General features: G+C 38.9%; 1 protein-coding gene across 2 annotated transcripts in view; it reads left to right on the top strand.

Moving 5' to 3' along the window:
- Positions 1-4781: 4781 nt before the first annotated feature.
- erbb3a (erb-b2 receptor tyrosine kinase 3a) overlaps positions 4782-18229 on the top strand; it is a 43920-nt gene continuing 30472 nt past the window's right edge. For both annotated transcript variants that reach the window (XM_034166662.1, XM_034166661.1), the window contains exon 1: positions 4782-5086. In XM_034166662.1, coding sequence (XP_034022553.1) covers positions 5011-5086 — 76 coding nt within the window. In that variant the 5' untranslated portion in view covers positions 4782-5010. The remainder of the gene's footprint in view (positions 5087-18229) is intronic.

Here is an 18229-nt window from a genome sequence, read left to right as displayed (position 1 = left end):
AATACAGCTGTTGTAAAAGAAATGTTTTTTTTCATGCCTCATGTTTTTGAAAATGTTATGGTAGTAAATGCTGTAGTTGAGCAATTGGGCTGGATTAATTTATTTAGATAACAAAAATAAACATACAGAAATAGCAAAGTATGCAGAATCTTTATAACCTAATAGTGTGACACCTACTTGAACGGATTAGGTTGATAACATAAAAAACACTGCGTATACTTTATATAAAAAACTCATGTTGCTTTAACAGATGATGACTAAATACATTAAACATAAAAAAGTCATGTTATTTGAGCAAATATGAATTCAGTATATTGAGTATGGCAATTATTTTTAATAAACATAACTTTAATATGTGCAACCAATGAACATATTTTTTTCATATAAATCGAACATACTTTTTTTTCCGGGCACTCCCACAAAGTACAGCCTGAAAGGTACTGTACATCTGCACAGCCCCATTCCACTATATTTATTTGAAAGTAACCATAGTTTTGCTCATTTGTCTATTTGACTCCTTTACTTCTTATAGAAGTGTTTTTTTTCCCTTTTTATTTTTATATTTGTTTTATGCACCAATGACACCAGATCTAATTCCTTGTATGTGAGAACTTACTTGGCAATAAATTTGATTCTGATTCGGATTTATATCAATCATTAAGAAAAAAACTGAGTGACTGTGAAAGAAGGAAACCAGTGAGGGTAGCCACCAAGACAACCATGACAACTCTGAAAGAGTTGCAAACTTTAGCGACTGACTGGAGAAACTGAATAATGTAACAGTTGTCTGATGCATCACCAGTTAGACGGCTTCATGGCAATGCAGAAGGATTTTCCTTTTAAAGATGTGAAATTTCAACTACAGTTTGACAAAAGGCATATGGGAGACTCAAGCCTAGATCTGATTTGTTTTCTTTATGAAAATTCTTCTCTGCTCTCATCCACCATGAAGCAGATGCAACAGGTGACTGTAACACCAGCTCATCTGCATTGCCCCAGTCTGCCCAGGTACAAGAAAAAACGGGCACTGGCCTCAGCTGGGGAAGCAACCTGTGAAGTGGAATAATAGACTCATGGAATCCGGATTTAAAAAATATGATGAATAATTAATAATGAGTTAAGGGTATGAGGAGCTGTGTTTTAGAAGAAAAGTAATAAATTGTCTTACTATGTGGAAAATCAAAACAAATTTTACAGAAATTCATTCCAGTGTTCGAGTGTTCATTCCATAATATAATATAATATAATATACACTCAACAAAAATATAAACGCAACACTTTTGGTTTTGCTCCCATTTTGTATGAGATGAACTCAAAGATCTAAAACATTTCCACATACACAATATCACCATTTCCCTCAAATATTGTTCACAAACCAGTCTAAATCTGTGATAGTGAGCACTTCTCCTTTGCTGAGATAATCCATCCCACCTCACAGGTGTGCCATATCAAGATGCTGATTAGACACCATGATTAGTGCACAGGTGTGCCTTAGACTGCCCACAATAAAAGGCCACTCTGAAAGGTGCATTGACTCATTGACATTGACCCTATGCCATGACATTGACCCTATGTGTCTTTTTGCAAGGAATGTTTTTGCAGTTTTTGCTCTATGGCAAGATGCATTATCATCTTGAAAAATGATTTCATCATCCCCAAACATCCTTTCAATTGTCCAAAATATCAACATAAACTTGTGCATTTATTGATGATGTAATGACAGCCATCTCCCCAGTGCCTTTACCTGACATGCAGCCCCATATCATCAATGACTGTGGAAATTTACAGGTTCTCTTCAGGCAGTCATCTTTATAAATCTCATTGGAAAGGCACCAAACAAAAGTTCCAGCATCATCACCTTGCCCAATGCAGATTCGAGATTCATCACTGAATATGACTTTCATCCAGTCATCCACAGTCCACAGTTGCTTTTCCTTAGCCCATTGTAACCTTGTTTTTTTCTGTTTAGGTGTTAATGATGCCTTTCATTTAGCTTTTCTGTATGTAAATCCCATTTCCTTTAGGCAGTTTCTTACAGTTCGGTCACAGACATTGACTCCAGTTTCCTCCCATTCGTTCCTCATTTGTTTTGTTGTACATTTTTCGATTTTTGAGACATATTGCTTTAAGTTTTCGGTCTTGACGCTTTGATGTCTTCCTTGGTCTACCAGTATGTTTGCCTTTAACAACCTTCCCATGTTGTTTGTATTTGTTCCAGAGTTTAGACACAGCTGACTGTGAACAACCAACATCTTTTGCAACATTGCGTGATGATTTACTCTCTTTTAAGAGTTTGATAATCCTCTCCTTTGTTTCAATTGACATCTCTCGTGTTGGAGCCATGATTCATGTCAGTCCACTTGGTGCAACAGCTCTCCAAGGTGTGTTCACTCCTTTTTAGATGCAGACTAACGAGCAGATCTGATATGATGCAGGTGTTAGTTTTGGGGATGAAAATTTACAGGGTGATTCCATAATTTTTTCCTCAGAATTGAGTGATTCCATATTTTTTTCCTCTGCTTGGTCTAAAAAAGTAACCGTTACTGACTGCCACAATCTTTTTTTCTTGATTTCTTATAGTGTTTCTTAAAGCCAGAAAGTTGCCATTTGAAATGACTTTAGTTTTGTGTCATGTCTGTGATCTGCTTTTTTCTACAAAATTAAACAACTGAATGAACATCCTCCGAGGCCGGTGATTCCACAATTTTTGCCAGGGGTTGTATATATATATATATATATATATATATATATATATATATAGATAGATAGATAGATAGATAGATAGATAGATAGATAGATAGATAGATATAGATATAGATATAGATATATATATATAGATAGATATAGATATATAGATATATATATATGTGTGTGTGTGTGTGTGTGTGATAATATTACATTATATTATATACAATATAACAATTATATATATATATAATACCATAATATCATAATATATTCTGATATTATGGAATGAAAACCAGATCACTGTGTGTACAGTTTCCTGCCTTTATACAGCCTGGACAATGCTTCAAGTATGTTTTTACGGGTTTAAAACTGACAGTTGTTTATTTATTTATTTATTTTTTGTACAACTGGATAACTTTGTATCAAACAATCTGTGACTCAGAGTTGACTAAGATGAGGAGCATCATTTGCATTGTGAAGGAACGTCATTATGGGCAGGTGGCATGTTTCTCTGTGCATGATCCAGCACGCAGGTGTTCCTACTGGCTGGAGAAAGCCCAGGTGAGGCCCACGCTTCACTTGGCTGTGACATATAAATTAATATTTTAGAGATGTAGGGATGGACGGTTTGTCTGCCTGTTGGTTGTGATCCAGGACCCAAGATGGTTCTGTGGAGTTGTGGATGTGGAGAAGTGTGACTCCAATGCATGCTCCCAGACTTGACTTGACTTACTAGTTAGTTACACATCTTTTCTACTGAAAAATTCTCACTGAGAGCTGTAACATGTGGGAGGCAAATAGACACGCCCCTTTATGTTAATTGCAAGCCTAAGATGAACACCCGTGATTTTCAATCCGTCAGACAGCACTGCATCAAGAACTGCCCATCAATAGCTGATATAACACCACTGGCAAAGGTTTGGGAAACCATTGTGAAGCCCTCGAGTCACGTTCACAAATGCTGCTTAAAACTTGACTGTGCAAAAAACAAAACAAAACAAAAAAACCTTCGTCACAACACATCAGCAAGGGGCCATCATGTTAAAATTGAAAAAAATCAGACCCAAACTGAACAACAGGATATATCCATTCACACTCCGATCAACTCACACCTGGAACAACCTACCCGAACACGTTGTGAGTGCACCCACCCTCAACATCTTCAGAAACCGCCTTGACAAACATTGGAGATGTATACCACTATGAGGAGCTGCTCAACCCCAGGGACACCAGGAAAAGAACTCGTACAGACTCAGACTCAATCAATCAATCAATCAATTTTTTTATATAGCGCCAAATCACAACAAACAGTTGCCCCAAGGCGCTTTATATTGTAAGGCAAGGCCATACAATAATTATGTAAAACCCCAACGGTCAAAACGACCCCCTGTGAGCAAGCACTTGGCTTCAGTGGGAAGGAAAAACTCCCTTTTAACAGGAAGAAACCTCCAGCAGAACCAGGCTCAGGGACTCAGACGAGTGGGAAGAAGCAGAGGAGCCGACAGAAGAGGATCCATGAAAGCCTAATGTTGGAAATCGCCATAAGCTGCTTAGGTAGGTTTAACTCTGTCCGGAAGTGGTGTCGACTTCTCTGGGCTCAGAGGCACCTGGGTTGGACGTCACATCACACAGTGGAAATGTGCACTACGGTCAAACTAGTCAGCGTTCCAAATCTTCTCATGTGTCAATCAAAATTGTGATGCAAACATGATTGGTTGGGACACAGAAGATTTTCAGATATCAAAGTGAGCCCCAGCATTATTAAGTTTTGGAATGGATGAGTAAATGCTTAAGAATTCCAGCTATTTGTACAATACTTCTCGATCCATGCAACAACTTTACGTAAGAGCAGAATTCCAACACGGTCTGGCTATAAATCAGGGATTTTCATCCTTAACATCGTCCATGGAACAGATGCAGCTGGGTTTTTATTTTATTTTTTTCAGTTAAGGAGCTGCCTGATCTCCCCCACGTGCTGCAGCTCGCCCCGCCCACGTAAAAAAAAAATCAGTGCTGGAAAACAGAAGCCTCCGCTGCTGATTGGCTGTCAGCTGCTCCAATCAGTGAGCCGTAGTGATTTCACCACAGAGCTGGCGGCTTGTAAAGTTGCGGTTCATGTCAAAAAAACACAAAACAGGTTTTTACTCTGGCGTGGATTTACTCGCTCATTCCAGGAGAACAATCTGGATTATTTCCACGTTTTCAGAGGGGGGTTCAGATGGACACTTTCGATGTGAAACAACCAGGAACGGATACAGGGAGTTATTTTTCATGATGATGATGATGATGATGATGATTGTTGCGGAAAACCTGTAGAGCACAATGAGGATGACCTGGCTGGTGCTGTGCGTCCTGCTGCCGTGCGCGCTCCACGTGTGCCGCGCTCAGACACAGGAAGGTAAAATCATCCCTTTTATTCTCAGACATTCTGTGCCTTTGATAAATGCGGGTGTAGTGGCGGAGCTGCGCCGCAGGAGGCGCTGTGCCGAAGCACCTGTCTCCCGCGGATCACAAACCTGTTCCACTCACGGGGAAACTTGTTTGTTCTGACTCACTTGCACCTCTCCCACGATCTTCTGCTTGTTTGTCGAAATCGCCCGAGTGTTTCATATTTCTCTTCCTCCTCATATTCAAGATCAGCGTGTCTGTGTTCTAAAGAACAGAAACCCGTTTGCACGAGACGGACTGAGGTGTTTTGAAACTGTGAACTTTGACCCCACTTTGAGAAAAACAATGTCACCGAGATCCATTTAAAAACCAGCTAAACAACCAACAATTACCCGTACACATCCTCATGATTTTATATTAGCTTTTATACGTTTTTTTAAAAATCAGGTGTCAAATAAATCTATAGAATTATGCTCTTTAATCTCTCATTCCTATATATGATCTAAAATTTTAAAAAGTCTAAATAATGGCTTGATTTATTTAGCATATGTTTTAATATAACATGACTAATTTGCCAGTTTTTTTTAATTTTGTGAGTTATATGCAACACTTTTGGTTTTGCTCCCATTTTGTATTAGATGAACTCAAAGATCTAAAACTTTTTCCACATACACAATATCACCATTTCCCTCAAATATTGTTCACAAACCAGTGTAAATCTGTGATAGTGAGCACTTCTCCTTTGCTGAGATAATCCATCCCACCTCACAGGTGTGCCATATCAAGATGCTGATTAGACACCATGATTAGTGCACAGGTGTGCCTTAGACTGCCCACAATAAAAGGCCACTCTGAAAGGTGCAGTTTTATCACACAGCACAATGCCACAGATGTCGCAAGATTTGAGGGAGCATGCAGTTGGCATGCTGACAGCAGGAATGTCAACCAGAGCTGTTGCTCGTGTATTGAATGTTCATTTCTCTACCATAAGCCGTCTCCAAAGGCGTTTCAGAGAATTTGGCAGTACATCCAACCAGCCTCACAACCGCAGACCACGTGTAACCACACCAACCCAGGACCTCCACATCCAGCATGTTCACCTCCAAGATCGTCTGAGACCAGCCACTCGGACAGCTGCTGAAACAATCGGTTTGCATAACCAAAGAATTTCTGCACAAACTGTCAGAAACCATCTCAGGGAAGCTCATCTGCATGCTCGTCATCCTCATCGGGGTCTCGACCTGACTCCAGTTCGTCGTCGCAACTTCGCACAGCCATTGAAGAGGAGTGGACCAACATTCCACAGGCCACAATTGACAACCTGATCAACTCTATGCGAAGGAGATGTGTTGCACTGCATGAGGCAAATGGTGGTGATACGGACTGGTATCCCCCCCAATAAAACAAAACTGCACCTTTCAGAGTGGCCTTTTATTGTGGGCAGTCTAAGGCACACCTGTGCACTAATCATGGTGTCTAATCAGCATCTTGATATGGCACACCTGTGAGGTGGGATGGATTATCTCAGCAAAGGAGAAGTGCTCACTATCACAGATTTAGACTGGTTTGTGGACAATATTTGAGGGAAATGGTGATATTGTGTATGTGGAAAAAGTTTTAGATCTTTGAGTTCATCTCATACAAAATGAGAGCAAAACCAAAAGTGTTGCGTTTATATTTTTGTTGAGTATACTGTCTTGTCAAATCAAGTGTTTCTGCTCCAATAAGAGTTGATTTTACACTGTAACATTAATTCATTGTGTTATATTAATATGTATGTATGTATATTATATGTATTATTTTATTCTTAGTGTGTATTCATGATTTTTTTTTTTTATCTTTGTTTACTATTTGACGACATCTCTGTTCTTGAAAGATCACTGGGATTAAAAAGCGTAATATATATAAATTATATATAAATTTTAGGCTTCTTTCTTCATTAGTTTTTGAGATATGGAGGTCCTAAAAAGTGGGTGTTTTCTATTGGAATCGAAGACTTCCAAAAAACTTGCAATGTTCAGTCAGAAATAACTTTTGAACTACTCACTGACTTCTCATTGTAGACAAATGAAATGTTCAGGGATTGTTCTATGGTATTAGTACTCTTCAACCATAAAATTAACTGGTTATATGAAGAATATAATTTAGAATTTAAATGACAGCTTTTAAAAATTCATATTAAAAAATCTTTTGTGTTTTGGAGCAACTTTGACCCTCTTTATTTCCTTAATGAATAATGTCAGAGCTTTCAGTTTTTCAGATATATTAGTCATATCTAAGTTATTATTCAAAAATTAGAAATGTGAAAAAGAAACATTTTGTGATTTGTGAGGCATTAAAAATAAAAATATTTTCTATGTATTTTTCAAATACATATAGCCTAGTTATGAGAAAGTGTACCACAAAAAGAATTGTATCAGTGGAAAGAGCATGTCTTCACTGATTTAAAAACACAAAATACCAAGTTGGTACCTTGACCAAAATAGTTTTATTAAGGTATCAAACACACCATGTTTTACTGCAAATGGAAATACTGTTTTAAGATATACACTGTATTGTGACAATTGCCATCAGTTTACAAAACTTAATTACTGCATAAGTTTGAACAAGGAACATATTTCCTTTTCCACATCAGATGGGAGTTTGTACTTCTTGCCAGCAGATGTAAGTGGGGCATCAATGATGCTCCTGATATGTACAAGAGGAACCCAATAGATCTCCTCTCGTGATGGCCAGCTGTAGCTCTTGGAGGGATCATGCAGACACATAAATGAAAATTCAGTAAGGTATGTCTTCTACAATATATTCCAATTCTAAGGTAGAACTACTAAAGAAGAGTAGAATAGAATAGAGTAGAGCCACTTAGGTGCCTGATCTTGAAAACCAGGGATGGTTCTTGTCACTTGTATGTCAAATGTCACTTCTACATCTTATTCTTCGTCTGACGTTGAATGAATGTTACCAATCCACCACTGTTTGTCATAGGCACATATAGCATATGTTCCAGGCACAGCACTGGCATAAGTGACGGCTGATGTCACAGCTGTTTGCTGACATGTGCTTTCAGTGATAATTGCAAGTAGAAATAGTACCATTTACTTAAAAAAGAATAATAAATAAGTTGTTACATGACTTGTGATTTCAGGTTTTATAAATTACAGGCAATTATTGTAATATGCCTTAAAACTGCATTTCCATTTGCAGTAAATTGTTATGTTTGATACCTTTTAATAAACATAGTTTGGTTTAAGGTACCAACAACATTTTTTGTTTTACCTTGTTTTTTATTAACTAAGACATGCTCTATCCAGTGACATACTCTGTCATAGCTTGGCAATATACATTTGAAAAATAACCCATTAATTTGGTTTGAATTGATTGGGAAAAATTACTTGAAAACACAAATTATTACATTACATTATTACATTACATTATTAAGATGGATTGGATATGACTCTGAATTTATTCCAAATAGAATAGATAAGAGTTTTAAAAATTGGATCACGGGTCCCTCATATTTTTGGAGCTTTTAAAAAAGACGTTAAAAGTTTCAAGAGATAAAAGTCCAATATAGTCTAACAAATCAAGACCAATACAGGTATTTGCAATTAAGGCGCTACTTAGAACAAATAATTAGGGGAACCATGGAGGTGAGGGGATTTGAATTCATTAAGATGTTTATTTTAGCACATGAATTAAAACTGGGGAAAAAGCTTGGGAGTGGAGGATTTAAAAGGAAATTAAACAGGTGGGAGAGGGAAGCAAATATTACCATATCAGACGACGAATGGGAAGAAATAAATGAGCTGCAATGGAGAACAACTTGTTCTTGGTTCTCAAGACCAGGCACCTAAGTGGCTCTACTCTTCTATTTTACTCTTCCTTTTTAGATATTTAGATATACCTTAGTATACTGGCATAGTTCCACCTTAGAATTGGAATATAATATGTAAGATATACCTTACTGAATTTTCATGGAGAGATCATGGGTGGAAGAACATTATAAGATTCTTAAAAACACCTGGACACAAAGTGTTGGAGACTATGTGGAGCTGATAAAGCAGATCATTTTCACATGTTTTGGGGATATCCCCTAATTAGAAGCTACTGGCAGGAGCTAAAGAAGAGTATGGATAAAATACTAAAGGTAAAGGTTTCACATACTTTTGAGGTACTTTACCCAGGAAATATAGGGGCAAAGAGTGAAGAAGAAGGAAAGTGGAAAAAAACAGTCATAAACCCTAGTTCATAGCTACAGAAGTTGTAAAGCCTGTTCCTTGTTACTTTAACTTACCTTTTCTCTCTCTCTTTTTTTTTCTCTCCATGTTGGATTTACACACTGGCAACATTGACTAAATTTTCTCTGTCATAAGTCTTATTTTATCGTATTGTTTATCAAGTCAAAAGGATGAGTTTATTTCTGGAAGAAGTGGGGGAGGAAGGGAGGAAAAGAAAAAAGAAAGAAAGTTCAATTGTATTCTTTGTGTGTGCTATAATGTTCAATAAAAATAAAAAAAAATAAAAAAAATCCATCCATCCATTTTCTTCCGCTTTCTCCGGAGTCGGGTCATGGGGGCAGCAGCTCAAGCAAAGCTGCCCAGACCTCCCAATCTACACACACCTCCCCCAGCTCCTCCGGGGGAACCCCAAGGCATTCCCAAGCCAGCCGAGAGATGTAGTCCCTCCTGGGTCTTCCCCGGGGCCTCCTCCCAATGGGATGTGCCTAGAACACCTCTCCAGCGAGGCGTCCAGGGGGCATCCGGAAAAGATGCCCGGGCCACCTCAGCTGACTCCTTTCGACATGGAGGAGCAGCAGCTCGACTCCGAGCTCCTCCTGAGTGACCGAGCTCCTCACCCTATCTCTACTGGAGCGCCCAGCCACCCTGCAGAGGAAACTCATCTCGGCTGCTTGTACTGGCGATCTCGTTCTTTTGGTCATGAGCCAAATTTCATGACCATAGGTGAGGGTCGGAACATAGATCGATCGGTAAATCGAGAGCTTTGCCCCCCTGCTCAGCTCTCTCTTCACCAACCTTGTATTGCCTTGTAAATAAAAAAAAAATGGTATTGCTTTCACACGTCTCTAGTTCCTGAATAAGAACTATATGAGTAATGCATTTGAAAAATCTGGCGTTCTTCATTATGGCGATATAGAGGATCAAACTTGCTCCGAAAGGCACCAAAAAAAATTTTAGCCAAACTTTAGGAAGCTGTGAATTGGGAAATATTCTACACAGGACCACTTATTTTTCTGTTTGAAGAGGGCTAATATCAAAGAAGAATCCCTGAGCATTTCATTAATCTACAATGAATAACTCAAACATTAGCAATGATTGAACATTGCAGTTTTTTTTTTTCTGTTTTATAAGTCCTCAATTTTAATGGAAAACTTTTTAAGGCCTCCATATCTCAAAAGCAAACACTGAAGCCAAAAAAATTGTATGTGTGTTTTTGGGTTCAATAGCAATATTTCCAGAAAGTGTGAAACAAATCTGAGATGGTCAGGTGTGAACTTTTTTTTCTTTCAGTCTATTGATTGCCATGGAATGACTGTATACTAAAAATGCAAACCAACTCATTTAATAAAACAGCAAGAGCATTTATGCATTTTGTTTAAGTTTAACTTTGATATGTCAAATGCAGTGACATTAAAATGTTAAAAGGAAATTTAAAAATTCAGAAATTTCTGCTAAAGGACTTGTGAATGAACGAGGTTGTTGTTTTGTTGATGTAATAAGCCAGACTTGTACATCAATCAAGTTTTTAGAGTAATTATTGGTTGCACATAGAGCCCTGGGGTGTGGTGAGTTGCATTCAGGGTGTAGTCTTAATTTTTTTTTTTTTTTTTTTTACAGTACATGTAAACATTGTAAAGATAAAGGTGACATGCAACTCAGTACCAGTCATTAAAACCTATTTAAAAAAACATTTATCTGAGTCAAAAAGGAGAGTCAGAGTATTTCAGAGGTATTTTTTTTTTATTACACAAACATGACATCATCAAGAGAACAACAACAATGCATTTCTGATATGTTCCATATGTTTGCATGACTCACCAAGTGTTTGAGCAAAATAACAGCAGGTGGCACTTTTTCAATTTGTTAATGCACTCTTGGCTCTTAAGGTGTGACTTAGCCAAATAACTGATGCGTCAAAGAGCAAATATGCTGCCGCTCCTGTTGTCAAAGCATGCAACTCGATGTTGAACAACTCTGTGTGAGCCTTTGTCTGTTACAGAGATTTTAAGAGAAAAGTCTTACATGTGAGACTCAAACACACACACACACACACACACACACACACACACACACACACACACACACACACACACACACACAATCTCTTCTAAAACCAGTGTCTATGTGCATGTGAACTTCCAAAGTATGCTGTCATGTCCTGCCAAGCTGTGCCAGGTTTCTGTTTACCTCACTCATCCTCTCGGCTGCTTTATTGACCTTGTTTGTCTCCTCCTCCCGTCTTTCTTGTCTGCCTTCCTTTGCAGCATTGAAACCTTGGCAACAGCCACATGAAAATAAAAGCTAAACCTGATCCTTCCCTCACCTCCACCGATGTGTTCATCGTGTGTTAGGTTACACTTTAATACAGAAGACAATGCCACACTTTCACATGCTGTGCACGACCATAGTGACAGAATGAAGGTCGTGCAGGAGTGAGCAGAGTGTGTCATGCAGACTTCTTGATGCACTGCATTGCTTGTTTTGCACTCTTTCAAAATAGGGCCATTGTGTATGTGTGTCTACACTGACTCTTAACCCTCCGCCCCGTTCTTTTTTTTTTTTTTTTCTCCATCATCCATCTGCCAACCCTGAAAGTGCTCTTTGAGGGAGAAACTCGCTCAGCCTGCTGAGATTTCAGCTCCTACAGCTGCAGTTTGTGTGTTGTCTGCACGGCTGACATGCTATCGTGTGTGTTTTTGGTGAGCGTGCATGCACTGTTTGTGCCTTTTAGACAGTGGTTGTATGCATTCTACCCACAGCACGGGAGTCTTTCTCAAATGTGTGTGCTCAGGAGTGTTTCTCAACAGGCAATTCAAATGGTGCAGAGTCAACAGCTAAAGCTGATAGCTGATGTCAGAGTGTGAGGTGTAGCACAAAAAACAACAACAACAAAAAAACTCACCTTTTGTGCTGCTAGTTAAATAAAACTATCGTCCGTGACATGGGTGAGACTCCATGACTCCACCTGGATGGGATGCCAGTCCATCGCAGGATACTTCCCTATTCAAGACCAGTATTCATTTACAGCTGGGTGGACTGAGACACTACAGATGAAATGTCTTGTCCAAGTACACAGACAGGTAGCGTAACCAGGAATCGAACACAGGTGTATATATTGGTAGTCCAGCTCCTTGATTGATTGAGGTTTAATATGTTGGAGGGAAAAGTGAAGTTATTCTTCAAAAGTTATTTGGAAATTTGCATATTCAGGTTAGAGCAACCTGCAGAATCTCTTTAGACCAGCTCCACATTATAGAATGCCCACTTGTAGGAAATAAAAGTGCCCAAGTCGGTATAGGACAAATCAGTCAGGAGAAATCATAAAGGAAAAAACAAAACAGGTTCCCACTCATGCACATAAATGGTAAATGGACTGCATTTATATACATATATACGTATATATATAGCACTTTTCCATCTGTATCAGACGCTCAAAGCACTTTACAATAATGCCTCACATTCACCTTGATGTCAGGGTGCTGCCATACAAGGTACTCACTACACACCAGGAGCAACTAGGGGATTAAGGACCTTCATTTTTTTTTTTTTTTTTTTTTTTTAATGCATAAAAGATTTGTGATATCGATGTACGATGTAAATGGACTGTTGTTTGTGGGGCTTTTGAAACAATCACCAGCAGCTTTTTTTGATCCTGGAGAAACAATGTTCTGGCTGCTTGGGCTCATCCACAGGTTTGCTGTTGGATAGTTTTTACTCATTCGGTTTCTTTAGTCAGAAAAATAATTGTCCATATCAGGACTTGTGGTTTCGTCTGAGGGTTTCTGCATAAGATACTTTGTTGCTGATTTTTTTTTTCTTTTCATTCTGGATGAGACAAAAAGCAGAAATTAAATTCCATTTACCGCGGTACAGTCGGGATTGCAGCAGAAACAGGCGATACCTCAGCCAGATCAAATCTATAATAACTGCCCACTGGATACTGGTGAGGAAAAAGCCAGCAAGTATCTTGTTTGATGAGGTTGGACTGAACAGTTGTTAATGTTCATCAGCCTGATTTTTCTACCAGCACAATAAAACAAGTGTTATCTCGAGAGCTTTTTGTTGGCAAGAGATGATCATTGGACTTTTACTGTTTGCTCACACACTAGTCACGTAAGAGGTTAAAGCTGAACCATGTTCATTTTATTCCTGTCCATGAAGTATAATGAAAACTCTTTAGTACTATGTGCTGTTTAAAAGCTGCACCTTGATTTCAATTGTAGCTGTGAGTTCAATGGACACAAACTCGATCACTAGCTGTAGTTTTGGTGGATGTATTCTGCAAAATAGCTGCACCCCCACCTGTGATGTATGTAAAAGCAATGCATAGGTTGTTCCCTAGCAACGTAAAAATAGTGTTTTGGTTTTTCAGAAGCATCACCTCAGTGTCTCTAGAGGATACTTTTTCTGTGGTGGCAAATAGAGGTCACGAGACATGCAGCGTAAGACAACACTAACAAATGCAGAAAACACAAATAGAAAATAAATAAATAAATCAGTTCTACAAATATGAGTTTGAACTAAAAACGTCTTGCAAACACAGGGGACACAAACAAATGCACAAACAAAATTTAGATTTTGGTAATATGTCTGCTGCAAATTCAGACCACACACGGCAAAACACAGACACACTGCAAAGTTCCACAACACAATGGAAGTACTCTCAACACAAAAAGAGGTTTCTGCCTGGAGACCTTAAACTGACGGGCCTTATACTGATGGGCCTTATACCGACTGATGGATGTTAAACTGACAGACCTTATCCTGACGGACCTTTATACTGATTGACGTTAAACTGACTGATGGGCCTTAAACTGACTGACCTTATACTGACTGACGGTCCTTAAATTGACTGACCTTATACTGACGGACCTTATTCTGACTGACGGGCCTTAAATTGACTGACCTTATACTGACTGACGGACGTTAAACTGACGGTCCTTAAATTGACTGACCTTATACTGATTGACATTATACTGACGGACCTTATTATTCTGACTGACGGGCCTTAAATTGACTGACCTTATACTGACGGACCTTATTCTGACTGACAGGCCTTAAATTGACTGACCTTATTCTGACTGACGGGCCTTAAATTGACTGACCTTATACTGACGGACCTTATTCTGACTGACAGGCCTTAAATTGACTGACCTTATTCTGACTGACGGGCCTTAAATTGACTGACCTTATACTGACGGACCTTATTCTGACTGACGGGCCTTAAATTGATGGACCTTATACTGACTGACGGACGTTAAACTGACGGTCCTTAAATTGACTGACCTTATACTGATTGACATTATACTGACGGACCTTATTATTCTGACTGACGGGCCTTAAATTGACTGACCTTATACTGACGGACCTTATTCTGACTGACAGGCCTTAAACTGACGGACCTTAAATTGACTGACCTTATACTGATTGACATTATACTGACTGACCTTAAACTGACGGATCTTATACTGACTGACGGGCCTTTCATATCCTTGTGACACTCTGTTAGCTTTATCTCTACATGGTTGGCAGAACTCAGTAAGTGTATTTATTAAGTCGGCTTAATATTTTCACCTTTGTGAGTGTGTGTGTTAACAAAATATCTGAAAAATTAATTCTGGAATTTCAACCAAATTTTGTGCATTACTTAAATTCCAACCAAGACTGAATCCATTAGTTTTTCAGGTTCAGGAGTCAAATTGCAAGGTCAAAATTAGGGAGAAAATTTTCCAAGGCTTGTGACTCATGATTCAGAGGCAATCAGCACAAGGTTACGATTAGACATAAACAAGAAGTCACATGTATATGTGCTGGACATCATATATTAGAAACCCAAGATGGACTCCACTGTATTTTCAATTAAGGACTCTGTTTTTGTTGCTCTTCTGTTTTGTCTGTTTATAAACAAACATTTGTACAATCTGTAAAAACTTTGTAACTGTTAGAATGACCTAAGCAGTGGGTCACCCCTCTGAGTCTGGTCTGCTTTAGGTTTCTTCCTTATTATCCTTATTATTATCATCAGAGAGATTTTTTTTCTTAACCGCTGTCACCTGTTTGCTTGCTCAGGGGGCTAGTAAGGTTGGACCTTACTCATGTGAAGTGCCTTGAGGCAGCTTTGTTTGTGATTTGATGCTGTATAAATAAAATAAATTGAATTGCATTTAACCTTGTGTTACTTTGAATATGACATTGCATAAATCTAGGTGACTTTTGCACTTGTGAGTGTCCTTGTCATGTTCACTTTATTGATGATTTGACTCTTTACACTGATATTAACTGGTTCCAATAAAACTTTAAAGAATGCGTCCAAAACCTTAAACCAGTAGCTCCCACACTTTTTCAGTCACACTTCGCTTCATTAAGTGGAAAACATCAGCCCACACAGCGCCCCAAATAAATGGTTACATTTTAATCAACTGAACAATAAGGAACATCAGAGAAACTACATAAGCTATCAAGAATGGAACTTGCACACTTGTCACATTAAAACAAACCAATGGATAAAGAAAAACATGATTTTCCAACATTACAGTGAACTTGAAAAGCGAGACAGACCATATCAGGTGTTTTTGGTTTTGACTGACATGTCTGGTTGATGTGAGTTGCTTCTTGTCCCGTCGTGAAAGTCAACTGTTGGTCCTTTGCGTGTGTGTGTGTGTTTTGTAAACCCATTCAGATCTTGCAAATATGAATCTTGATCACCTTGTAGCATCAGAGTGATGATGTGCATTCAATTAATTGTCTTTATTGCTGGATAATTGTTCCGCACACTGACTTTACAATGTGCCTCCTCCTGACCCCAGCAACAGAGCAACCAAAGATAACCTTAACCTGACCCTATTGTTGACCTTCCTCACTGACCTTGTCAGTCTTAAAAAAAAAATTAACTCTTTTCTGACTGGTATTTGTCCCCATAATCTGAATATGTAAAGAGATTTTTGTCAACACAGTCTGTCACATAACACTGACTCACCTGAGGTAACAATCATCATGTGGTGTGTGTGTTTTTAAATGGTCCGGTCGATCCTGTTGTTCTGCTAGCCTTCTTATTTTCATGCAGATGTCAAGAGATGGAATGTGTTTGTGAGTGTGCTGGTCATGTTTTATGTGTAACCCTTTTGTGAGTGTTGTTCAACAGTCATGTATTTGAACAGTGATACAATTTTGGTCATTTTCTACCCCTTCACCACCACAGAAATAATCACAATGTTCTCATAGTATAGACTTTTGGCTTCAATTCAAGGGGTTTAACAGAAATATTGCATTAACCATTTATTAATTGCAGTCATTTTATACATACTGTAGTCTCTCAATTTTCAGAGCTTAGATGTAATCAAACAGTCAAAACACAAGGATCATTTTCAAGTTACTGAATATGTCTTAGACTTCATTTATATCAGTCATTAACAATTATACTTTGGTATTGTATGGTAAATCTGGAGTAGGCAAATCTTAAAAACTGAGTGACTGTGAAAGAAGGAGCCTAGTGAGGCAAGCCACCAAGACACTGATGACATCTCGAAAGGAATTGTAGCCTTCTTTATCTGTGATTGGAGAAACTGTGCATTAAATAACTATTGCCTGTTTTGTGGTGGTGTACAGGGGCAAATTTACAAAATTGTTCAGTATACTTATGGACCCAAATCTACAGTGCATCTAGAAAGTCTTCACAGAGTTTCAGTTTTTCACTTTTTCTTTTTTTTTTTAAATGTTACAGCCTTATTCCAAAATGGTGTAAATTTATTTTTCCCCTCAAAATTCTACTCACAACACCCCATAATGACAACATGATTTTTTTTTAAGTATTCACACCCTTTGCACAATACTTTGTTGATGCACCTTCGACAGCAATACAACCTGAAGTCTTCTTGAATATGATACCACAGACTTGGTGCACCCATCTTTGGGCAGTTTTGCCCATTCCTCTTTGCAGCACCTCTTAAGATCCATCAGCTTGGTTGGGGAGTGTCGGTGCACAGCCATTTTCAGATCTATCCAGATATGTTCAATCAGATTCAGGTCTGGACTCTGACTGGGCCACTCAAGGACATTCACAGAGTTGTCCTGAAGCCACTCCTTTGATATCTTGGCTGTGTGCTTAGGGTCATCATCCTGCTGAAAGATGAACCGTCACCCCAGTCTGAGGTCAAGGGTGCTCTGGAGCAGGTTTTCATCCAGGATGGCTCTGTACATTGCTGCATTCATCTTTCCCTCAATTCTGACTAGTCTCCCAGTTCCTGCTGCTGAAAAACATCCCCACAGCATGATGCTGCCACCACCATGCTTCACTGTAGGGATGGTGCGTGGTTTCCTCCAAACATGGCGGCTGGCATTCATGCCAAAAAGTTCAATCTTTGTCTCATCAGACCAGAGAATTTTGTTTCTCATGGTCTGAGAGTCCTTCAGGTGCCTTTTGGCAAACTCCAGGTGGGCTGCCACGTGCCTTTTACTAAGGAGCGGCTTCCTCCTGGCCTGCTCTACCATGCAGCCCTGATTGATGGATTGCTGCAGAGATGGTTGTCCTTCTGGGAGGTTCTCCTCTCTCTACAGAGGAATGTTGGAGCTCTGACACACTGATCATCAGATGCTTGGTCACATCCCTGACTAATAAGGCCCTTCTCCCCCGATCACTTACTTTAGCATAAAAGATTAGCAGAAAGCAGCAGAAATGTTTCTGTATCTTTCCCCAGATTTGTGCCTCAAGACAGTCCTGCCTCAGAGGTCTACAGACAATTCCTTTGACTTCATGTTTGGTTTGTGCTTTAACATGCACTGTCAACTGTGGAACCTTATATATAAACAGGTGTGTGTCTTTCCAAATCATGTACAATCAACTGAATTTACTCCAGATGGACTCCAATTAAGGTGGAGAAACATCTCAAGGATGATCAGTGGAAACTCAGTTTTGAGCT

This window comes from Thalassophryne amazonica, chromosome 3 (assembly GCF_902500255.1).
Source record: "Thalassophryne amazonica chromosome 3, fThaAma1.1, whole genome shotgun sequence".
Classification (NCBI taxonomy): Eukaryota; Metazoa; Chordata; class Actinopteri; order Batrachoidiformes; family Batrachoididae; genus Thalassophryne; species Thalassophryne amazonica.
Note: the sequence above shows the minus strand (reverse complement) of the source record. Positions and strands in the feature narration are given on the sequence as shown.